Source organism: Pinus tabuliformis, chromosome X (assembly GCF_031772625.1).
Source record: "Pinus tabuliformis cultivar Carrire ecotype Pingquan chromosome X, CPIR1, whole genome shotgun sequence".
In the NCBI taxonomy this organism is placed as follows: Eukaryota; Viridiplantae; Streptophyta; class Pinopsida; order Pinales; family Pinaceae; genus Pinus; species Pinus tabuliformis.
Genome location: NC_142308.1, coordinates 145,907,102 through 145,932,814, shown reverse-complemented (window position 1 = coordinate 145,932,814; position 25,713 = coordinate 145,907,102). Strand labels below are relative to the sequence as shown.

Genomic DNA, 25,713 nt, shown 5'->3' with positions numbered 1-25,713 from the left:
TCAGTATAGATGTTTATTTCTAATCCTATAAATTGTTTGCACTAGATGCATTGATTTCAGTGTGGATGTTGATTTTTAATTTGATGCAACTATATGTATGATGTACATTAATTTCAAAGTAATTAGATTAATATTATGCATTGATTTCAATGTAAGCACATAAATTTTATTGATGATGTGCATTGACTTCTGTGTCACAGTGATTCAGCGATAAATACATTACTTGAATTTTCATCATAAATAAAACGTTCACCTACCCAAAATGTTTGTTGTAAACTATTTGTAATTGGCTTCTTTCTTATTATTCTCATTTTCCATCATTCAACATTGTTAATCACTTCATTCAAATGACGTAAAAGAAAACAACTACCATTGAAAATTATTTGGGGTTTAACACTCCATAAATCACAATGATTGACTTTGGAGAAAGCTACTATTAATATTGGAGAGAAAGTGAGACAAGGTATGATTTTTACTACAGTAGATCAAGCTAAATATTTGAATGATCTATGATTTCAAGTGCCATTTTCGTATGTTTGATATGAAAATATGGCAAAACTAATAGGTGTGACAATAAAAACAGTAGAAGAAAACAGTGTGAGATTCATCACAATGAAGATTGTTTGTAATTAATTACATTATTATTATTCGCATTTTCTATCATTCAACATTGTTACATTGTCACTTTACATTCGAATTTTTTATTTCATCATTTTTCATCATTCAAATTATTAACAGCCTCTCCCATCTCAACAAACTGAGGTAATTAAGCAAATTTAAAACCAACATAGATCCATCTTTACTCTGGATCTACCAAGCACTCCCTCTCGCCGCTTCGTAGATCCAGAGTAAAGATGGATCTCATAGATCCAGAGTAAAGATGGATCTATGTTGGTTTAATTCGCCCTTTTAAATATGCTACATGGATCAATGCCATTGGTTCTCAATACCATGGGGCAATACCATGTGCCATCTTTATTTTTATTAATAATAATATTAGGGTTAATAATGTCTTTTTGCACGGTATTAATAATAATTTGGCCCATAGTATTTGGCCCATATGCTTCATCTAAATAAAACCTCTTTTTTTAGTATGGTATTTGGCCCATGGTATTAAAATGGTATTTGGCCCATAGGCTTCACCGAAACAAAAACTTTTTTTTCGTAATATAAAGAGGTTTATGGAGTAAATATAAAAAGAGCTTTTATTTATTTACCATACCTCCAATTTATTTATATTGTTATTTATTTACCATACCTATTTTTTGAGTGTTCATAAACCTCTCTATATTTTAAATTTATATTGTGTTTATACATAATAATAATTAGATTGATTTCTATATAGGGCCAACATTAGATTAAAAATGTTAAATGTTAAACATTACATGTTAAATGTTTACATATACATTTACATGTTTACATGAGATTTACCCCATACTGCATTGTAGAGCGCCTCTCAGCCCAATTAAATTGACCAAATTAATCTTAGACATATTTAGCATATTTAAAAAGATCAAAATAATTAGATGTTCAACAAATTTTGTATGATCGCGCACGAAAACCAGCGTAGATCCATCTTAACCCCAGATCTATCAAGCGCCGAGAGGGATCAAGTCTCTCGAGGTGCAAACCTTTCCTCAAATTTTTCACTCAAAAAATAGGTTTGCACCTCGAGAGATTTGATCCCTCTTGACATTTGATAGATCCGGGGTTAAGATGGATCTAGGCTAGTATATTGAAAAAATGAAAATAAAGTACAATACCTCAACTCATCTCAAGTAGGTAAAAAAATCCCTTTGACTCATTCCAAGCAAGGGCTCTCCAACTGTTTTTCAAACCCTAGTTAAGGTATCCACCAACAATACAAAGACCTAGCAAGACATCCCACCCAACTATCTAACCACATCAAAGGCTCCACAACATGTTGGTATCAACACCAAATCCACCATATGATCTCCAATTTGCATCCCACAAATTATCAAGGAGACTCACTAGGTATGCAACATAAAAACTCCAATTACATCCAAATGCTACAAATCTTGCTCTAGGGTTACATCCCAAAAACCCTAGGTCTAACTCATGCTAAGAACTCAAGGCAGCCCCTTGCATCCAAGTCTTTTCCAAGGTTTACTTCACATAAACCCTAAATCTTCCATCTCATATATCACACAATCACAAAGACTCAAAGACAACTGTAAAAGGAATACAAGTAGTGCAAACACTAGCTAAGGCACCACCCACTAATCACTAGCAAACCCTACCTTCACTTCATTCTCCAACAGCTACATAAACCCAAATGTTGAATCACACAACAAGAGGTTACATTCTCTATGGATTCTCCTCGTGTTAATGATAATGAGGTGATGTACCCTCCTTGCTTTCTCTTCGTGTTAATGATAATGAAGTGATGTGTTCCCCCTTTCTATTACAGTAAGAGGAGTGACATACAAGTAAGACTAAGTCCACAGACGAAGAATGGATCAATAGTTTATTTCCCATTGTTGTTTTCTTGAAGTTTCATGAACATAGTAATGGCATGTATCCTAGGATTTGACCAATGGACAGCTCACAGAAGAAGATCAAAATCTCTATGTATTTGCAAAGTCGGAAGGCACAAGTTGTCCAAGAGTTAAAAGAGTTTTTAACTCTTTAACAGTTTCATATGCTTTCACTCGATCCTTTGCTACATTTGAATACAAAATGCAGTAGAATACATAAGCCACAAAATTTTCAATTCGATCATATTTTATTTACTACCGTTTATATCATCTGGAGAAACCAACTACAAACATGCCAAAGACTTTCTTTGACAATAGATGTTCGATGATGTAACATACATTTAAAGGAAAGTCCCCAGATCACAGATCACCCAATAATAGCGACCCAAGTTGATTGATAGATCCAACATCTACTTACATGTATAATTTTTTTGCAGGAAGAATTCTTGAGAAACTAATTTTGATTTAAAATACTAAGTAATTGCCAGAACTGAAATAAACCTCAAAATCATAAAATTTACAATAGCATCCCCACCTGAGAATGTGCTCCTCGAAAATAAACTAACGCCTGGATCGAAGGCATGCTGCCTTTGGCTCTCAGTAAAGCACATCTTACATTTTAAAAACTGAGTCCCCGTGATTAACCCAACCTCCCCTGAGTGCTTGATTTTGGTCTTTCACGTTTAGTCCAATTTATCTTGGCTACAAATATCTCGGTAAACATGGACACCATCCTCTCTAGTTTTCCTCCAATTCATAGAGGTTGCTCATGTGTCACAGTGCCACTAAAACTTTACATCCACAAGTTTGGAGTTCATGATATTGAACATGATACTTTGACTCATTGTAGAGTGTAAAAAATCTGGCAATGGTGATTAGGAATGGTACCTTGCACACTTCAACTTACTCGTTAGTAACAGGTGTACAGGCACAAAAAGCTCGTCGCTTCTGTCCATGCTCTTTTTTTCCAAAGAGGAAAGTTCTCAACGGAACTCTTACTCTACTAATATGTTCCTTCTTGGAATGACCAGAGATTGATGTTTTCATTTCTCCTTGAAACTTCAGTAGAATCCTTTCTACCTCAAATTCCAAGCCTCGTGCTTTATCTGATCCAGCCTGTAGCCTATCTGCAATTTTGCTGTTTTGTTCCTGGATGCTTAGAATTTCTCTTTGCAACCCCTCTTCCTGGCTCAGGGCAGACTCTATTTCTTCACCTTCATCTCCTGAACAGCCTCCCTTCGTAGCAGCAATCTCTGCATGTATTCTATTTATAGAAGCAAATCTATATTGAACCTCTTTTGTTAGCATATCATTAAGTTCCAGAAACTGAAGAAGTTCATCCTGCAACTCTCGAAACTTCTTCTCAATGGCATTATTTTCTACTCCTCTCGATCTATCTTCTTTTGGTCGCTTAGCATCTTGCATCATCTTCTGAAATTTCTCTTGTAATTCTTCAAAAGTGAGTTGGAACTTTTGGATTTGTTGAGTCACAGAATCAACCCTAGTCCAAAATTTGACATTTTGTTCTTGCAAAAGATAGATTTCATGTCTGACTTTTTCCTCAATATTTGTCCCAGTTTTGACTTCATGGACTATAACCTCTTTCTCCTCTTGATCATTGACGGACCCTTCTACAACCGTTAATCTCAAATTTTGTCCTTTCAGTGCTTTCACATAGGGATGCTCTTCTTTCATTCCCATAATGCTGGCAACTGGACTTCTATTCCATCTCTGACCTTTCAGTTTAATATTTTCTTGCTGCAAATCTCTTATTATAACCTGCAGTTCTCTGATCCGTGCCTGGAGTTCTTTTACCTGCCTACTCCTGGTTCCCGATCCATCCACATCAGCAGCTGCTAGCAGCAATTTCCCCTCTAATTCTGTATCAAGATTTTGAGTTTCAAGTTCCCCTGTTTCTTGAATCTCGGCATTGAAATCTTCCACCTCATTAAACCCAGACTGCAGTCCATTTTCGAGAATTCTTTCCTCCTTGTGAAACTCAACAATCTTATATTCATTGCTTTTATGTTCTGCCTTAAGCAACCGGTTCTCAGATTCCAGCTGCTGCATTTTATCATTTTTTGTGCCCTCTAATCTGGCCGGGGCATCACAGAGTTCCTTAATTCTGTCCTGGCAGTGATCTTTAAGCAACTGATTCTTTTCTACTTTCTCATTTACAAATTGACATGTTGTAAGAATATCTGATTCACAAGCTTGAGTCTCTACTTCACTACACATTCCTGCCTCTGTTACTTGCAGCTGACCTACAGCTTCATGGAATTGTCTCTGCAAATGGTCCTGTAAAACAGTTCATTTTCTTATGAAAACATAGTTTTCATTAAATTGAGTACACCTGCAACTATTCCCAGGATTGTGTTTTAATGGGTAAGGTTTCTAGTGACACAAACATGAAAAAGGGCAGTTCCACTCAGATTAACAGGATGATTAATATGAAGAATCCTAAGCTGAATGGGGTAAAAATGCCTCCTATTAATGAGTTCTGTAATGTAGAATACCGCTAGTCTAATCACTGATTGTTGGCAAATTTCCCTGAAGCAAGTTGCTACTCTTAGTCCTAACTTACACAACATAGACTAGTCGAGAAGACCTGATAAACAACTTTTCATTTGTATGTGAGATTGGGATCATTACCTGAAGTTTCTGAACATCAGTTTGTCGAGATTCAATTTGAAATAAATCACTTTCACTTTGTTCTTTTGAGGCACCAACATCTTCCTCCAAGCAGACTTTGAGGACTGATGAAGCTTTGGATCCCATGATCTTCTTCTCTGTTTCCAAATGATCAAGCATTAACTCAGATTCTTTAATTCCTGCAGAACTTTGTGCTTCCTCTATCCCTTGTTTCCCTTTCTGACATTCCCATGATCTTGTCTTGGGGTTCTGGAATTCATCAATATGCTTCCAATGCCCATCTTCAAACAATATATCCCCTGACTGTGATAATTGCAGAGATTCCTGATGACCCCCAGCTTTGATATCTGATTCTTGGCTGTGCTCTCTTGGTTCTATAGGCTTCCGTCCTTGTTCTTGCTGTTGAATCACAACTCCTTGTAAGTCACGGGCCTGAATAGCGCTACAGGATATCTCATCACTGGATATTTCAAATGTTGTATCTTTTGTTTGGAAAGATGGAAAATCTTTTGCAAATCTTCCTTTTCTCTCCTGAGCTACTCCATGGTACCCATGTTCTTCCATTTCTTTAACATACCCAGACCCTGTTTGCATCTGCAAATTCAATTTTTGGTGTCCTTGTATTACAATGAACTCATTGTCTGCATCTCTCTGTTGCTCCTCTTCATGTAAGACATGTGTTGATCCTCGAAGTTTCTCAACTTTTTGCATATCTGCTTTCGTAGCACAGCTTTGCAGCCTATTTTGAAGTTCTGAAGATTTCTCCTGGAAGGTGTTCAGTTGTTTCTGCATTAGTTGTATATTCGCATCCTTTTCAACAATGACGTTCTCAAGCATGGTGACAAGACTCATTTGTGCCAATGTTTCAGTAAGGAGTGCCTGATTTTCCAGTTCCATCTCCAAAAGCATGCTCTCTGACTCTTTAAGGCATGCCTTCGTAGAACTGTATTTCTCAAGTGTTCTCTGACATTCATCTTCCAGTGCACAGTGTGCACTTCTTGAACTCACCAAAGATTGTTGTAGACTCTTAAGATCTGATTCTAGATTTCTCTCTCTCTCCATCCCATCCTCTAACTTCATTTGTAAAGCTCTCATTTCTGCCTGTAATTCGAATATTTCTTGCTGAAGATTTGATAATTTGTTGATCTCAGCAGCAGTCTCCTCCTTGATGGATTCTTTTTCAGAGCATAAAACAGACATATCCTTTTGAAGTTGTTCCAAATGTGCAGTCTTTTCTGATACATCATCTCGAAGCTTTTTATTTTCTTCTTGTAGATGTGACAGTTCTGTTTGCAGCTTTTTGACATTTTCAACAATCCCATGTAACAACTTCATGCCATTTGAATTAGCATCGCTCACTTTTCCTTCAACATTGTAAGGCATATCAAGCATATTTTGCAGCTTTTCAATCTCTATTTCTAGTTCCCTTTGATATTCTATTGCAGCTGAAAAGCTATTTTGAAAGATATCATGCTCTTTTTGTTGCTTGGAATTTATCTTTTCCAGCTCTATTGACTTTTCCTTCGCAGAGCTGCAATTTTCAATGAGCCTTTGACACTCATCCGACAATACCTGATTTCTACCCTCCATTTGACATATTACCTGCTGTAATTTATCTATTTCAATCTCTAACATTTGCACATTACTTGTTTCTTCCTCTAATTTGTGTTTCAGGTCTTTTCCTTCTGCTTCCAACAAATCAACACGTTTCTGTGAGTGACTTGCCTGGTGAGTACTTTCTGCAATTTTAATCAGAAGTGCTTCTTTCTCTCCCTGCCAATTGAATGTTTGCTCTTCAAGGTGTTTCATATGTACAAGCGCATCTGCCAATTCGTCTTTGAGCTGCTGGTTGTCTCCTTGTAATTTGGTATAAGCATGGTGGACATTTTCCAATTCCGCTTCCAACTCTTTGACTCGACCATTGTGCTGATTAGATTCAGCCATTATGTCAACCTTCTCCTCTTGTAAGGTCTGAACATTTTGTTGAAGGAGCTTTATTTCTAACTCAAGCCTCTCTAATTCTAAATGATGAGATGCCACTGAATTTTCAAGGGTTGCATTTTTCTTCATGAACTCCTCCATTTTCTGGAGAACTTGAGGAACATTGGCATTATCCTCCACACCTATTTGCCTGTATTCCCTCAATTTCTGGCTAATATCCTGCAAATTAATACAGACTAACTGAATGCTCTCTGCATCTAGCCCCAAGGAATGAATTTGTTTCAGCATTGTCTGAAATCTTCTGTCAAGGTCATTTCTGTCTTCTTTCAAGCAATAAAGTTCTTGCTGTAGTGCATTCCTCTGGTCCACTCGAAATGTGACCTCATTTAACAAACTATTCTTGTCTTTTTCCAGTTTATAGACTTCCTTTTCTAAATTCTTAATAGAAACAACTGCAGATGATGATTTCTCCTTAAGATTGCAATTATCTTCTTGTAAATGACTAATCTCTTCCTCTAAAACCTTTATTCGTTTATCAGCATCCTTCAGCCTCTCACTCCTGGCTTTGGAGTTCAATTGACAACATTTTTTGGTGTTCTTGCAATTGACTCATTGACTGTTGGTAGTTTTTAAGAACAGCATCAAACTTCAACATTTGTGCAGACTCATCTTGAAGTTTAATGCCAACATCCTGTTCCTCATTATATTTTGTTATGGGTCCATCTTGTAAAGAAGTTGTCCTCTGAATTCTGTGCCAAATATCCTGTTGAAAAGCATTTTTCTCTCTCTCCAAGTTCTGTGTTCTTTCCTCTTTAATATTCAAGCAAAGAACTCCATCTGCAATTTCATCCTTGATTCTTTTGTTTTCTTCGTTTAGATGGGCCATTTTAATCTGCAGGTCCTTTGCCCTATTTTCAGCAGACTCATACAACTTCAGGCTTTGTTGATACTGAAAAATCATGGTGTCATTTTCTGCTTGTGATTTTAAAAGAGCCTGCCGCAAGTTCTGGATTTCTTCATTGGCTTTTTGCAACTGCTGGACCCCTGTCATAACCTGTACCCTGAGATTGTGATTCTCATGATGAAACTTGAAAAGTTCTTCTTGTAAATTAGCAAGGGCTTGCCCATTATTTCTGTGTTCAGGAGTAGAGCATTCATACTGAAGTTCTGTCTGGATGTTTTGTCTCTCTGATTCCAATTTTGCTTCCAAGCTCAGAATTTTTAAGACAAGTTTATCATTCTCTTGAGTTTCAGATTTTGGCTTTTGACTCAAAGCCTTTCCTTCCTCGATATGTTCATTTTTCTGCTTCTTCAGTATGCACAATTGACCCTCAAGTTCACTGATTCGTGCAACATGTGATGATGAATCCTCATTGAGCTTGTGGTTCTCTTCTTGAACATGTTGCAGTTCTTCTTGAATTTTTAATAACTGTTCCTCAACAACCCTGAATTGCTCAGAACCTCTCTCATAGTCTCCTTTCAATATTTCCTTCTCTTGTTGCAAACTTACTATTTCTCTCTGCAATTTTGTTATTTCATTTTGGACTTCAATTTGCCCAGATGAAGTTCCTGTCCTTTTCTGCATCCGAAAACGAGGACTCATTTTTGGATTTGAAATTTCCATTCCCATTTCTTCTGAGGAAGCCGAAGAATTTACAGTTTGCTTACTATCAAGAAATTCGCGACCTGTCTCTGTCAAAAAAGTATCAAAACCCTCGGGTTCTTTCCCCAAATGACCCTGGCCCTGTTTAATAATAAACAAAGCTTTAGGAGAAACATCATCCATTGCATAGTGCACTTGGTTTGGAAATGCATCTGCCATACTACACTGAACATGATGTAGCTCCCCAGTAATGCGATCATATCGTTCTGCTAAAGCACGATAACCTCTGTAAAATTCTTCAACTAAACTAATAAGGTCTGGCCGTTTCTTATAGTACATCTCTGCACGTTTGGCAAAGGAGTCTGCATCTTCTTCTATAAGTTTCATCATGTCTTTAACTTTGAGATCCATATCTGTGGAAAAGCAAAAGTAATTAGCATAAAACTACTTTCTATTTTAATATCAGAGGCAAGTTAGTACATAAAATGGATCTTCTCTAGAAGCTCACATTGTGATTTTATATGGGAACAAAATGACATACAAAAGTTACAAATGTAGCAAAATTCACAAACCAAAAGGTACCCTCTATTCTGACACAATGAGAAAAAAAAATTATGTAAACTGTATTACAAACCACATGAGAAATTCAAAATGCAAATTGTGCTACGAGATACAGAGACTAGCCATGAAGGTTGCATAAAGCTGGAGCATTTTCAGACTTCCGTTTACCACTGGTGACTGGAGCAATGTCCACATAATCAGCACAAGCAGGACTGTACAACAGCAGATCAAAGTCTACATCTGAGTATATCAAGGGTGAAAAAGATGTTGGGCAAGAATGCGAAGGAGATGTGTGAAACCCACCAATAAAAGAAAACCCTAACCTAGCTGTTGACTCTGGCAGCAAGCATGACAAGAAACACCCCCCACACACTAGGCAGTGGTTTTGTTGTCATTTGTGCATAGTGCTACTGGTCTGGTTTCTCAGCTTTCCAGGCAAGGTGTGCGCTAAGATGTAACGTTAAATAGTTGCAAATTTTTAAAATAATCAAAACACTTCTTTACACAAAGAAAGAACAGAAAAAATACAATGGATGCAAGAGAATTTGTGTATACCACAATTGGATATTTAAATTTCCAATAAACACAACATTCAATCAAGTAAGGTGGAAGCAATGAACTTATAGAGTTTATAAGAATGATGTCAATTTGTCATAAACATAAATATATAATTAATATATTGAAGAGACATGTCCTAAAGGACATGATTATTTGTGAAGAGCACCTTTCCTAGTATATACTATATGTATTATAAACAGGGTCATCATTTGTAACCAACATATCTCTTATACATTCAACATTGTTATATATAAATATTACTTGTCCTATAATGGATATTTACATATTCCAAATATTTTGAATATCCGTAAGTATACAAAGCTTGTTCGTTACATTGGTACCAGAGTCTTGTTTTCCGATCCCGACCTTTGGCCGTCAACCTTTGGTCAAAATTTTCATTGTCATAGCCACACAAAGATTTTGGAGTTTCTCTATTTTGCAGGTTTTGTGACATTCAAACCCTTGGCCATTAAATAACAAAAACAATTAAAACCAAGAACAAAAAAATATTAAAAAAAATAAAAATAAAAATAAAAAAAATTATATATTAAAAAAGAAAAAAGTAAATATATTAAAAACAAAAACTCAAAAGAAAAAATTTAAATAAAGAGAAAAAGAGAGCAACAACAATAATAATAAATTAATAATAACATTATTATTATAATTATATATAAAAAATAGTCCACAGGGTCTTGGATAGATGGTGATTGGGTGCTCTGTTAAGGCACTCCTTGATGTGAAGTCACCAGTTCAATTCCCCACCCCGATCGGGGTGATATATTGGACATGATGAAGATGTAGTCTTGCCAAGCTTACAAAAACAATTTATATATTAAAATAAAAAAGAAATTATATATTTAAATAAATAAATAAAATTGAAGAAAATAATATATATATATAGTAATAAAATTAAAAGTTGCAACCCTGCAGCCGCTGACCACTGCCAACACCACCAGCCAGCAAGCAACCACCATCCAGTGAGCAGCCGCCATTCATTGTGTCCGCACAACCGCCATCAAGCGTGTCCACACAGCCACTGCCCTGTAGCTGACAGCTGAAGCTGCAGTCGTACGAACGGTTGTCATACTAGCACAGTCACCCTGCTCGTCTTAGTTGTCGCCATTTGTCTGTAGCAGCCACCAATGCCCCATCAGGTCAATGGCATATCCAATTCAATGCCATAACAATGTTTAATGAAGAGATTGACATAATTTTCTGTTTATCTTGGTTTAAAGAATTGGGTACGTTCATGTTAAACATGGAGGAAAAAAATTGATGTTTCCCTATAAGAAGATGATGGCATTCCAGGACATTACAATGAAGTCAAAATTGATAATACCTTTAACAGAATAATTTAGAGATATCTCGAATGTGATATTCCAAGAAAATTGAAAGTCAGTATCAAGGATGCGGAAAGAATTTGCCAAAGTTATCTCAGATAAAAATGAATAAACTTATCGTTTAAAAGATCATAGTCAAAAACTACTTTCATAAGCCAAGAAGTGTAAATGTTAATTTTAGGTATGTTCTATGCTAGAGCAATTTATTTCAATTTTCAAAGTTAGCTCAATACCTTTTCCAGATTAGCAATTACATCAGCATTAAAGTAAAATGCAGATAGAACATAAATATAAATCGCAGAAGACAAGAGAACACAAGATGTGGCGCTAGCCAGGGACAAACCCCAATGTGGGGAAACCCTTGATCAATTCTTCTTATATGTTCTTCAATAGTTCAGCAGAAAGAGAGAGAGTATGTTTACAACAAAAGTCAACACTTTGACTTATCTAGATAAGAGCATAGATCATCTCTAAGAAGATGATACATGAGATCAGTTGAAGACATGCTGCTTCAACTGATTCTCCAAGGTGACTCCTTCACCTATCGTTGTGCTGCATTTCGTCATCATGTTGCACCTCACCGCGCTGCACCATGCTGCACCCATCATCACTATGCTGCATCTCATCACGCTTCATTAATCATGACTATACCCATCACTGTACTGCATTATGTGCCATTGCTGCACCATGTTGCCATCCTGACCTATGTGTTGGTTGCACCTTGCTTTCTTGTTGTCCCTAGCATGCGTGTTGTCCTTATCCTTAGCATGCTTGTTGTTGCATCCTAGTTGTCCCTTCCATGCTAGCTGTAACATTGCATGCTTGGTGTATTTGTTGCTAAGTACCATACAATTGTCCCAATGTTAGTTAGTTGTCCCTTGCATGCTGCTCTCTTTCGGAGATAGATGCTCTGACTGTCCCGGCAGTTCTGGTAGTTCTGACTGTTCCCGGCAGTTCCGACTGTTCCCGGCAGTTCCGACTGTTCCCGACAGTTCCGACTATTCTCGGCAGTTCCAGCTGTCCCCGACAGTTCCGGCTGTTCCCGACAGTTCCGGCTTTTCCGGCAATTCCGACTTTTATGGCAGTTCCGGCTTTTCCGACAGTTCCAACAGTTCCAGCTTTTCCAGCATTTTCCGGCAATTTCGGCTTTCTGCCCTCTAGATCAAGGCAGCGTTATCCTTTAGGATCTCTCCTCCTACTAAAATCCAAAGACAAGTAGAGAGAGGAAGAGATCCCAAGTGTGTGTTGAAATGACTTGAAGGCCACCTCTATTTATACTAAAACGTTGAGCACATGTGGGGTTTATTTGGTTGCTGGCCGACCTTGACGAATTGTCTTATAACACAAATAAATTCATAACTCCATGACTACTTATCGGAATCGGATGATCTATAGATCAATCCTACACCTCTCGATGAGAGGGATCCAAGAAAAATATCAGCTGCCATAAATAAGATGACCCACATGGAGTTTGGCCCTAGTTGCCAATTTTAACACTCCCTCTCAACTAGGGAGAACTCCATCCGCTGATTCATATGTCCAACGGTACTATCTCTGCCATCGGTGCCCTGCACTGCTATGCTCTACTCTGCTCTGTTCTACTAAACCATGAAGAAGAAGAATTGATCGAGAATGTCTCATATCATTCTCTACTGACCCGAAGTCAGTTTCATCTGAAGAGAGTGTGTCACATCACTGTTACTGACCCGAAGTCAGTTTCATTGATCCCAGATCAATGGAGGTCATCCTAACATAGGGAGTACGATAGATACAACGATGCATCGATCGATAGAACTACTATGGTCCCTATCCTCATTTCCCTGCTCATTGTTCAGATGAGAGGTACTTCCCATGAGTCCCAGACTGCATGGGTAGGATGCCTTGACAGGAGAACAAATCATCCTGTCCACAGGAGAACGAATCATCTTGTCAATGGATGCCACGGAGAATGAATCATCCTGGCCCACAGGAGAACGAATCATCCTGTTCCACAGCCGCCACAAAGAATGAATCATCCTGGCCCACAGGAGAACGAATCATCCTGTTCCACAGCCGCCACGGAGAACGAATCATCCTGGCCCACAGGAGAACGAATCATCTTGTTCCACAGTCGCCACGGAGAACGAATCATCCTGGCCCACAGGAGAACGAATCATCTTGTTCCACAGTTGCCACGGAGAACGAATCATCCTGGCCCACAAGAGAACGAATCATCCTGTTCATAGCGCACCACCAGGGGAGGGTGAGTCGCCCTGTGATCGTGTGTTGCTCCAGTAAGTACCCCAAGCCCCCCAGAGCTCCCAGAGCTCATGCATGGAACATGCAGGACCCTTATAAGAAGGTCCCTCAACGACTCCAAGTCGTTCGGGAAAGTCACAGATTTGACCTTTCCCGGGGGCTTTGACAAAATGTCAGCGACCTGTACATCAATCTCAATGTGATGGAGACTCCTTTCTCATCGACTTACCATATCCCAGATAAGGTAGTATTTGATGTATATTTGCTGGAGAAATTATCGAATACGGGATTCCTCAATAATCGAATCCCACCTCTGGTTGTCACAGAGAATCACAGTGGTATTCATCATGTGTACAAACAGCTCACTTAAGAGCTTCTGCAACCATGCAGCTTCACACGAGATCATACTCGTAGCTATGTATTTGGTCTCGGCGGTGCTTATAGCAACCGACTTCTGCTTCCTGCTCATCCATGATATCGAAGCAGAATCCAAAGAGAACCAGCACTGAGAAGTGCTCTAGTGATCCTCCACACTGCCTGCCCACTCAGCATTCGAATAATCATGCAGTTTCATATTTCCGACAGTGTATCTCAATCCATGAGAGATTGTGCCTTGAAAATATCTCAGAAGATTCTTGGCACCAATGCAGTGAGGCTCAACCAAATATGAGCTCCACCATGCTAACTGCAAAACATATGTCCGGACGAAAGTTCACCAAGAACATCAATGCAAATGAGTTTATGAAACTCAGAGGCATTTCCCATATCTGGTCTGACATCACTACCATATAACTTCTGAAAGTTAAGATCCTCGAGGTAGTCAGAGGCTTGCAGTTTATCATTCCACATTCGGAATCCAGCTCCCTCTTCCTTCTGCAAATGAGAGGGTCTGCACCTGTCAGAAATAGGTGGTCCTCATAAGGTGCCGGTATGAGAGGTCTATCATCCACAACCTTCGGGTAATGGTTTGGATCGGTTTCACTCCTAGTGAATCTCAGCTTCATCTGACAGCTATCAATCCTCTCATACTACGCCCGGGGAGTTTTGCTTCAAGCCATAGAGGGCTTTCTTCCACTTGCATATGTGAGATTCCTAATCATCAATCTCAAACCCCTCGGGTTGTTCCAAACCTGTGGACCTGCTACATGAGGGGAATGGTCACCTTGTAAGATTTTCCTTCAGTACATCTCAGACATGTACTTTCATGCTCTTTTTGAATTCAAGCATCCCTGTCACCATCTGACTCACAGACCTTCGGTGTTATGTATCAATGGACATGGTCCCCAGTGGACTTCCTGCAACTTGATACATCCCTGAACTCAAAAACATCTTTGAAAATTCTATTTTCAGACACATACCTTTCCATCGATGAGTGCCACCCTGAAACCTTTGACTTCCATTGCTGAAATGGACATCAGGTTCTTCTTGCGATCAGGTACATAAAAGAGATTCTGTAAATGAATTGAGTTACCCTCATTCAGTTGAGGGATAACATTCCCTACACCCGTTCCAGGATAGGTGGCATCGGCTCTAAGTATAATCCCGCGATTGTTTCCATCTCTACCAAATTACAGAGTGCACCCATCTATCTGATGAAGTGCCTTGAAGCACTACAATCAATAAGCCAGATTCCCAAAGAATCTAAAGGAGAGGGCCAATACAAGAAAACGCTTCTTTATCTTATCAGAAACAACATTTGGTTCTTCATCCCTGGGGTTCCTTGCTTTCTTTGAAAAAGTCGACCATTTCCTTGATGACCTGCATTACCTGTCATTCCTTTGATCATTGAAGATGTCCCTGGAAGGATTGTTATCTTCATCAAGAGATGTGTCTCTGCCATTCGGACACTCCTTCGCATAATGGCCAAACTTATTGCAACCAAGGCATCTGCCTTTCCTTCCACCCTTAGATCTGAACTTCCCAATGAAGTGATCTATAGGTAGGCCATCAGAAACTTCTGTTGTGCCATTCTGATAATATTCTCTGCTTCGACTTCACCCTCGGTGAATTTGAAGAGGGATGAGGAATCCACTGATCCTTTTTTCCTTTCCCAACTGTCTTCGGCGATTGCTCTTTCACTCTTGCTTGGGCATTGTCTTCACCTCATCTCTGATACCATGTTAATTTTAGGTATGTTCTATGCTAGAGCAATTTATTTCAATTTTCACAGTTAGCTCAATACCTTTTCCAGATTAGCAATCACATCAGCATTAAAGTAAACTACAGATAGAACATAAATATAAATCACAGAAGACAAGCCAAGACAAGAGGACACAAGATGTGGCGCTAGCCAGGGACAAACCCCAATGTGGGGAAACCCTTGATCAATTCTTCTTATATGTTCTTCAATAGTTTAGCAAAGAGAGAGAGTACATTTACAACAGAAGTCAACACTTTGACTTATCTAGATAAGAGCATAGATCATATCTAAGAAGATGATACATGAGATCAATTGAAGACATGCTGCTTCAACTGATTCTCCAAGGTGACTCCTTCACCTATCGTTGTGCTACATTTCGTCATCATGTTGCACCTCACCGCGTTGCACCGTGCTGCACCCATCATCACTATGCTGCATCTCATCACGCTTCATTAATCATGACTATACCCATCACTGTACTGCATTATGTGCCATTGCTGCACCATGTTGCCATCCTGACCTATGTGTTGGTTGCACCTTGCTTGCTTGTTGTCCCTTGCTTGCTTGTTGTCACTAGCATGCTTGTTGTCCTTAGCATGCTTGTTGTTGCATGCTAGTTGTCCCTTCCATGCTAGCTGTAACATTACATGTTTGGTGTATTTGTTGCTAAGTACCATACCACTGTGCCAATGTTAGTTAGTTGTCCCTTGCATGTTGCCCTCTTTCGAAGACAGATGCTCCGGCTGTTCCGGCAGTTCCTGGCAGTTCTTGCAGTTTCGGCTGTTCCCGGCTATTCCCAGGAGTTCCGGCTGTTCCGGCTTTTCCGGCAGTTCCTGCTTTTCTGGCTTTTCTGGCAGTTCCGGCTTTCTGCCCTCTGGATCAGGGCAGTGTTATCCCTTAGGATCTCTCCTCCTACTAAAACCCAAAGACAAGTAGAGAGAGGAAGAGATCCCAAGTGTGTGTTGAAATGACTTGAAGGCCACCTCTATTTATACTAAAATGTTGAGCACATGTGGGGTTTATTTGGTTGCTGGCCGACCTTGACGAATGTCTTATAACACAAGTAAATTCATAACTCCATGATTACTTATCGGAATCCGATGATCTTTAGATCAATCCTACACCTCTCGATGAGAGGGATGAAAAAAAATATCAGCTGCCATAAATAAGATGACCCACATGGAGTTTGGCCCTAGTTTCCAATTTTAACAGTAAAGCTACGAGGCACAAATTAGAACAAGAAAATGAAGCTCTCGAGAAGAAACTCAATAAAAGCTTATCATATGACATAAACTAAAGAAAAAGAAACAAACATTGATCCTAAAAGTATCACGATTTAGAAAGATTCCAGTCCAATTGAAGTGAAGACATTGTTAGACACCTTAATTCTTAGGGATTATGGTAAATCGTAATTAGTTCTAAATATGAAACAGAAAGGTCGTTGGGAAAACTAACAGCCCACGTAGTTGGAGAATTGTTTCTCCTTGTAATAAAGTTGTATCTCTCGTTAATGAATAATATGTTGGAGTTTTTTGAGCAATCCTCAGTCTGACATGGTATCAAAGCGGAGTACCTAGAGGCATTAATTGGCGGGCCTTGTCTGGGCAGGCATTCATTGTGGCCATGTATATGTTGCCAAGGCTAACCATGATTTCCACTCTGGTATTGCAGAGCGCGTTGAGAATCATTGGATTTGCATTGTAAATCCGAACATAAGTGTGCACCAACTGATCAGTGTACAGATTTCATGGTTGGGTTGCATTACCTTAGGTTTGTTATGCACCGCTCGAGTTCATAGCGACTCCGACATGCAGAACAATGAACAGAATATGCAAGTTTACCTCTACGCTAATCTCATCGATATATATTGGTTTAATTTTTCAACTGATGCAATTACTAAATGGTAGGCTTGTCTAGAAAATTTGTGTGTACCATAGTAGATAAGAAAGCCCTTTGACTGCACGGGGATCAAACCCATTGGCACCATAACCAGAAGGCATAGGAGATCCGGTTTTGCATAAACCTTTGTTGCACTCTCTATGGGGACGGAGGGACGAGTTTTCAAGATGGCTAGAGTGCACCCCCAAATTTTCAAGTGACAGTCGGTTGGGGACGACAAGTGCGGCAACTAATTTTTATATTTATTAAAAAAATAAAAATAAAATAAAATTTAGTAATACAACATAAACATGAATCGAAATCATAAATTAAAATTAGAACTATTACTATTTTGAAATTCAAATTACAAAATAAAATACTAAAATTGTTGGGCGTGAAGGTTGTTGGGCGTGAAGGGCATGAACTACTAGGCTTGACGGGTGTAAATTGTTGGGCGTGAAGGTTGTTGGGTGTATAGGCTGCTCGTTGTTGGGCGATAAGCCTGCGTCCAGGTGGGCGTGCACCCCTGTCGTGAAGCCTGCCCGAAAGCTTGCGTGAAACACTGAAAACTGCCTACCCGTCGTGAAGAAAACCCTCCTGCGTGCGTGAAGAAAACCCGCCTGCGTGAAGCTTGGAACTCTCCATGTCAGCTGAATTGTAAATGAAATCAACATGTTATGTGGGTCGTGTTTTACCTTTATGAACTTAGGTATGCGCTAGGGTAGGTAAATGATATAATTTTAAATTTTTTTATTTACAATTTGGAATTAAGTTTTGATTTTTTATAAAAAATGAAAAATTTTAATATTTTTTTAAGTTGTAAATTGAAATTATATTGGAGACATCCAAAAGTCCCTGATTTATCGAGGGACGTTTTGGAAGCCCCCAAAAAGACCTCGATTGTTCGAGGGACGGCTAGGGGCGGCCTTAAAGTCCGCAAATCCCCGATGGAGTCTCCGGCAAATTTAGAATGTTTCCAATGAGTTCCAAAGTCCCTGGATCGTCGGAACGAAGGAAACGCCATGAATTATGGAGGGTATGGGTCCCTGTGTAACATAGATATAAACGATTGGATTTTGTCCTGGATATTCCAAATCTATCATGTGAAGGCAATGCAGGAAATGCATGGGAACTAAATCCCTCGCCAACTGTTGACGCTGCATTTCGTTGGTGAGCTTATTGTCACCACAAATAGTCCATATAAGTAGGCCGCTTTTGGTTCTACAACAGATTGGAATGTAAGGCCAATATTTGCCACAAATCTCTATCTGAGTCAATCATATCTATGTTAACTCTGAAGATTGGTTATATACATTATGCTTGGTTATACAGACATTATGCCGAAGAACATATTTTTTTTAAATTCATTCGCATAGCTGACTTTAAGACTCAAATTGCGGGGTATATTTGTGGTATAAGCCCTCCAGACAATCCAAAAATGAATCAAAATCATTGTAACGAAGCAAGCCAACTCAATGCGGTTACCACAAGGACTACAAATACACAGAAAAAACAAAAGATACAAACCGATATAGAGAAAGCAAACCAGCTAGAGTCTCTCTCTTTCATACATATATAAAGTTATGCTATTAGTTGGAATGGCAGAATCTTTTGCTATCTCTATTGCTCTCTGCAAATTTTGTTTTATTGTTGTCTATTATATTTATGTATGCATTTGATTATTGTTTTTTATCTGATCTGACAACTGCTTCAAGCATTGTTGGATGCAAAATGCATTCACTAAATTCCATAGTTGGCAACTTGGCGTTGTTTTAACCGATAAAGAAAACTACACAGAGAGGCTCAGAAAGATAAAGAGCACACTCATTTTTAATGACCTGTGGGACAGAGTTTGCGAAGGTGAAGCCACAGAAAATGTTGACAACGAATTTGGATCAGAAGTGAACTTGAAGGAGGAAGGAGCAGCCAAGCCTACATCTACCAAAGAACTTTGCCATTTGGAATAGTAAGGACAAGAAATTTTTTTCCCTCGTCAATGCTACAGTAAGCGAGGAGGCAAGCAAACACAATGTCTCAGTCACTGATTCATATGGTGCACCTAAAAAATTGAAAGATCTGTATCATTCTAATTCAGAATTAGAACTCACACTGCTGCTTGTGAAGCTTTTTAATCTTGAATTGAAAGATGATGACCCCATGGCACTAGCCTCATAAATCAAAGCTATCATGCATGACATAGACGCCACCGAAGTTAAGATAGATATCCTTCTCACAACCTTCATAAAGGACCTCTATCCTACCTACTCTCACTACCTTCAATCTCTGCAAGCAAGTGGTCAAATGAAAAACATGACATTTGTGTGACGCGCCCCTACATACCTTGGGCCTAACCAAAGGTAGAAGGAGGTAGTTATTGGATTGACCCGACTCCCATAGTCACATCATGGAAATGGGGTCTAAATTTTTTGGACATCTTTTTTTTCAACCATCTCAAAACTTAAATTGGTTAACATCGTTGTGTTTGTCTTGCCAAGACCTTTCTAGCGATATAAACTTTACTCCAATCCGATTCCCGGATCAAAAGATATGACTGTCCAAAGACTAGTCATTAAGTTAGCGCCACTTTACCAACCTGCCATGTGGTGCCCGCGTGGCTATCCCAGTCAACCTCTCACCGCCACATGGCAGTGTTACCTTAGTTGTCGACCCACTCACACCCAGGTCACGAATTGACCCTCCTCGAAGGCCCACAAGACCCAAGCTATAAATTAGCATTGTTCCTGTATGTGTGTGTGTGTGTGTGTGTGTGTGTGTATGTTGGTGTGCGCCCTTCATGCCCATGTCACCTTGTTGCTCATAACCCTGGCAGGTTCCCAAATTGCTCCCTGCAGAGATCTTCCAGGGTCGTTCCCTCAAGGCTAATTGCATCCATGCCAGGATACCACAGTACAGAGAGATTTCAACTCGCATTCAAGAGAAGAGAGTCCACATCAAGGAAGGTTCATCAGTGGATACGCTATTGTTGGGTAAAGATATCACCTCTCCAGGTGGTTCATCAGTGATTCAAGCACCAGAGCTTCAGCCCCAAAGCAACACTTGGTGGTTCATCAACCCTCACAAGCACCCGAGTGACTCTTCCCAATCCAATAGGTTCATCAATCCACAAGCCTCCAGTGGGTTCCTCTGCCTTACAGGCAAGCCACTGCTCTCTATAATGCTTTCACCCAGTAAATCTATATGAGGGTTCTTCAGCTAGTTTTATCTTAAAAAGCTTGATTGATTACCAATTATGATCGCAACCTTTCTTATGTCTTCACGTGTTCTTCTCCACTGCCTGTGCACTTTCTTCCACTGTCTCTGAGTGCACAAGGGTGAGAGAGTGTCCTTTTTTTTCTCTGTTGTGTATGCCTATGCATGATCATGTGGGAATCGTTCCCCAAATAGATAAATGTATGCCCTTTTCCAGCGCTACGCCAGTCAACCACACTAAACAGTGAAATTCATGCTGCCCTTTTCAATTTTGTTCTTTGTTGCTTACAGTTGGAGCTATAGGACACTTGGGCATGTCCTCTTCTATTCTATTGAATTTATTGCACAATTAGCCCCCATTTAAAACTTCTCAACCAACCAAGACTGATATTTAGAACAACCATTCCCTCAAGCAATCTCCTTCCTCAAGCAATCTGGAATCTGTGTCCCTTTCTCTCAACCCTTTAATTAATTACAATTTATTTACAATGGGAAAAATATTAACCAGGGGATGTCACAATTTGACTCCCTAGTTGAGAATGTTGCAAAAAGAGAAAAATAGTTTGAGCAAGCATCACAATCCATTGGGGCTGTATGTGTTGCCCAAAAAGGAAAGACTGATTCTGCCAAAGGGGACAGCAGCGAAAGAGGACATGGAAGAAGGAACTTCAAACGAGAGGGGGTAGACAAAATTAGATAGAGAGACCTAATCTGCATTGTGTCCGTTGTGGGAGGAAAGGACATGAAGCCAAAACATGCAGAATTCCATAGGAGAAGATCAAAGAACAAGAAGAAAAAGAAAAAGCTCTAGAACAAGGAAAAGGTAACGCACCATAATCAACTCATTATATCGTTACTCACTGTAATGTTAGTTTGCATGAGGATGTGTTTAACATTGCATCTACTTCTTGGAGAGACACATGGTTGTTTGACGCAGGTGCCACTTTCCAGATGACATTTCAGAGAGAAGAATTTGAGAAATTTGATGAAAACATAGATGGCGTGGTATACTTTGCTGACAGATCCAGTCTCAAGCCTTTGAGAATTTGTATAATAAACTCAAGCTGCATGGACTATCAAATTTTGTCCTACATGATGTTCTCTATCTTCCACAATTGCGGAGGAACCTAATATCCCTTGTGCACATTCGCCAACAAGGACACTCCATTCATATTTTTGATGGAAAGCTTGAGATAAGGACTTTCAACAATAAGATCTTGATGGTTGGAGAGGAAGAAGATAAATTGCTCAAGTTAAAAGGGACATTCACATCTTCGGCACAACATTCTACCCATCTCACCCAGCATAATGAACGTACAATGTCTTCAACTCTTCTTTGGCATGCTAGATTTGGACACATTAATTATGACAATCTTCGTTTGATGAGAAATAATGGTGTTTCTAGTCTTCCAACTATTCCTAGAAAACTAAAGCAATGTTTTTCCTGCATTCTTGGAAAACATAGCAAACAACCATTCCATGAATCCAATTCTAGAGCATGTAGAAAACTTGGTTTGATTCATTCAGATTTGTGTGGTCCTATGCTTGTACCTTCTACAAATGGAAATAAATACATCATGACATTTATTGATGATTATACCAGAATGTGTTGGGTATCTTTGTTGAAAGACAAGTCTAAAGCATTTGAAACATTTAAAAACTTTCATGTATGGATTGAAAATGAAGCACAAACTAAGATTGGTGCCCTTCGTACTAATAATGGCAAATAATACACTAGTAATGACTTTGAATCCTATCTTTAACAACATGGGATCCAACATCAAACAATAGTTTCATACAATCCTCAACAAAATGGTGCAATGAGGATGAATAGAACATTGTTGAATATGGTCCGCTCCATGATGTTCTTTAAGAATGTAAAATTTATGTTTTGGGTTGAAGCAATTTTGTGTGCAATCTATGTAAAGAACAGGGGTCCATCACATGCTCTTCAAAAGAAGACGCCTTACGAAATGTGGTATGGCCATACCCCCTCCATCAGGCATCTCAGGGTTTTTGGTTCCACTTGCCTTGATTCCAAAACAGCAGAGAAACATACTTGATGCAAGGAGTCGTAAAAGCATTTTTTGGGGATACTCGAATACCACCAAGGCCTATCGTCTTCATGATGAGGCAAATAAAAATTCATACTTTCTAGAGATGTCATATTTCTTGAATCCACCAAAAGTGATGAATCCGTTGAGAGACAGCGTGATCTAGAAAGGATTTCACCAATGAAGACATATCATGAATTTGACAATGAGATTTTGAATGTTGAAGGGTGGAACCCAATTATAGGTCAATCTTTCGAATCTCCCTCTACAGAATCAACTCCTCCTCATGACGATGTTCCAGAAACCTCATCAGATTTCGATGATGTTATAGGCAGATTTGTGAGGCTGAACTTTGATGATGCCACACCCTTAGAGGAGGCATCTAGTCCTTCAAAACAGCCAAAGTAGTTGATCAAGACACTTGAAAGTGTCCATCCTGATGAGATCAGAAAGACTAGAACTAAGAGTTCTACTAGAGATGACAATGGAGGTGCAAATTCAGGTGATGTGGATGACATAGATATTTCATATAGTTGTGAACTGAATTTGTCCACTAACTTTGAACCCATTTCCTTCAAAGAAGTTGTTTCTCCTGATGAATGAAAAGAAGCCATGCAAAAGGAATACAATGAAATCATCAAAAATGGAACTTGGAAGTTGGTGGACCCTCCATACGAAACCAAACCAATTGGCTGCAAGTGGCTCTTCAAAAACAAGTATAAATCAAACAACTCACTTGACAAAAACAAAGCAAGGCTCATGGAAAAAGGATTTGCACAAAAATAAGGTCTGACTATGAGTAAACCTTCGCTCCCACAGTGAAGTGGGTGACCATCTAGACCATATTCTCTTTGGCAGCACAAAATGGATGGAAAACCCATCAAATGGACATGAAGGCAGCGTTCTTGAATAGTGATTTGAAAGAAAATGTTTTTATGTATCATCCTAAGGGCTTTGTTGTGAAAGGACTAGAAGGTATGCAAGCTCATCAAATCCTTGTATGGTCTAAGACAGGCACCACAAGCATAGTATGAAAAGCTAACCGAGTATCTTTTGAAGCTAAATTTCAAGCACTACAATCTTGATGATGCAACTTTGTTTGTCAAAAAGGTTGGAAAAACAGTTGTGTATCTTGTAGTATATGTAGATGATCTATTAATAACTACAGACAATGAAACCTATATTGCATTCGTGGAGAAAGAACTAAAGAAAGGTTTTGATATGACAGATTGGGTACATCTTCAATATTACTTGGGTATTGAAGTCATTCAAAATCCAGAAACATATTCATTTCCCAAAAGTACAATGGAGAACTATTGAACAGATTTGATATGGCAAAGTGCAGCGCTCTCCCCACTCCAGTGGAACAAAATTTGAAGCTTACATCGAAAGAAGGGAATGCATTTGAGAATGCAACGAAGTATAGACAGCTTGTAGGAAGTCTCATCTACCTCACCACAACCAGACTAGATATCTCATAGAGTCATATGTTGTTAGCATCCATTCCATATTCATGCAAAAACCATATGAAGGACATTGGTCTGCTGCAAAAAGAGTCCTCAGATGCTTAAAGTGAACTCAAGATTATGGAATCAAGTACACCAAGGTGGACAACTTCAGTGTTATTATACATTTTGATTATGACTTTGATGGGAACAAGAAAAATGGAGTATCAACTTCAGGATATCTCGTGAGTCTAGGGATCATCAGTGGTCTCCTAGAGGTCACGCTGTTAATTTTAGATAACAATCGTATGTTCTATGCTTAAGAGCAAATTACTTCAATTTTCTTACTAGCCCAATATCAATTTCTAGATTAGCAATCAAATTAACATGACAGTAAATGCAGATAGAACATAAATAAGAACAGTAGAAGACAAGCCAAGACAACAGGACACAAGATGTGGCGCATGCCAAGGACAAACCCCAATGTGGGGAAACCCTTTGATCAATTCTTCTTATTATTCTTCAAAAGTTCAGCAGAGAGAGAGTAGAATATGCAATATTCACTTGCCCAACCAAATTGAAATTTGTCCAAACAAACAGCAGCCACAGAAAGCCCTAACCAGAAAGTCAACACTGGTCAACAGGGCAGAATTTGACCTCCAAAACAGGTTGGTCAATCCTAGTCAAATCGGCCTCCAACAGTGCCGAAAAACTCAGTCAAACTTGGTCAACACAGTAGTCAAACCCTTTTGCAGTACATGCTAGTCAAACAATACGATTGCCTCGATTTTTGTGCCCAAAAATGCGGCCTGCCCAAACAAAAATTATCCCACCAAAATCGCAGTCAAATAAGGTCAACGCTGCTAGTCAAACACTGGTCAAACTTCACTGAAATTCGGTCAACGCTAAAACAGAAAATTTGTCTTCTTCTTCGCACGTGTGGAGAGAGAGGAGCCCAGAAATCCATACCCAATCAGACGAGGAGAGAGAGATGTATGAGAAGATGAGTGGTGTCCAAATGAGGCAAAGGCACCTTCTATTTATATGCAAACGTTCAGGATGAATAGACGTGACTGTTGAGCTTCTAAGCACATTAGTTTGTTGGCCGACCTTGACAATTTGTCCATACACAAAATAAATTCATATTTCCATTTGTACATGTCAGAATGAGATGATATTTAGATCAATCCTACACCTCTCGGAGAGAGGAATCCAATAAAAATACCAATTGCATCATATGAGCTGTCTAAGGTGGAGTTTGGCCCTAGTTGCCAAATTTAACACTCCCTCTCAACTAGGAAGAAATCCACCTGCCAAACCATCTGACAATCAATACCATCCATATCATCCCTGCTCCGCTCTGCTGAAATAATGAAGAAGAAATGATCGGAATGTATCATACCATTCTCCACTGACCCGAAGTCAGTCTCCAATAATCGAGAGTGTATCATACTACTCTCCACTGACTCGAAGTCAATGCCATTGGTCCTAGATCAATATCAAACATCCTAGCATAAGGAGTACAGTGGTACATGATGCGTCCATCGGTAGTACTATGGTCCCTATCCTCATTTCCCTACTCATTGGCTAGATGA

General features: G+C 39.1%; 2 protein-coding genes across 7 annotated transcripts in view; both read right to left on the bottom strand.

Moving 5' to 3' along the window:
- Nucleotides 1–2,727: 2,727 nt before the first annotated feature.
- Nucleotides 2,728–7,649, bottom strand: LOC149138878 (uncharacterized). The gene is made up of 2 exons (XM_089447164.1): nucleotides 5,151–7,649; nucleotides 2,728–4,796 (listed from the first exon to the last, which is right to left on the bottom strand). The coding sequence occupies exons 1-2, from the start codon at nucleotides 7,377–7,379 to the stop codon at nucleotides 3,402–3,404; spliced, it is 3,624 nt and encodes a 1,207-aa protein (XP_089303290.1). The 5' UTR covers nucleotides 7,380–7,649; the 3' UTR covers nucleotides 2,728–3,401.
- The window catches only part of LOC149138877 (uncharacterized), a 66,099-nt gene continuing 47,750 nt past the window's right edge, over nucleotides 7,365–25,713 (bottom strand). For all 6 annotated transcript variants that reach the window (XM_089447167.1, XM_089447168.1, XM_089447165.1 and 3 more), the window contains one exon: nucleotides 7,365–9,107. In XM_089447167.1, the coding sequence (XP_089303293.1) occupies nucleotides 7,645–9,107 (1,463 nt within the window). In that variant the 3' untranslated portion in view covers nucleotides 7,365–7,644. The remainder of the gene's footprint in view (nucleotides 9,108–25,713) is intronic.

Coding starts and splice junctions, on each gene's coding strand:
- LOC149138878 (XM_089447164.1), bottom strand. CDS start 7,379: ATGCTGAAACAAATTCATTCCTTGGGGCTAGATGCAGAGAGCATTCAG. Junction 4,797..5,150: donor CTGATGTTCAGAAACTTCAG/GTAATGATCCCA, acceptor ACTGTTTTACAG/GACCATTTGCAGAGACAATT.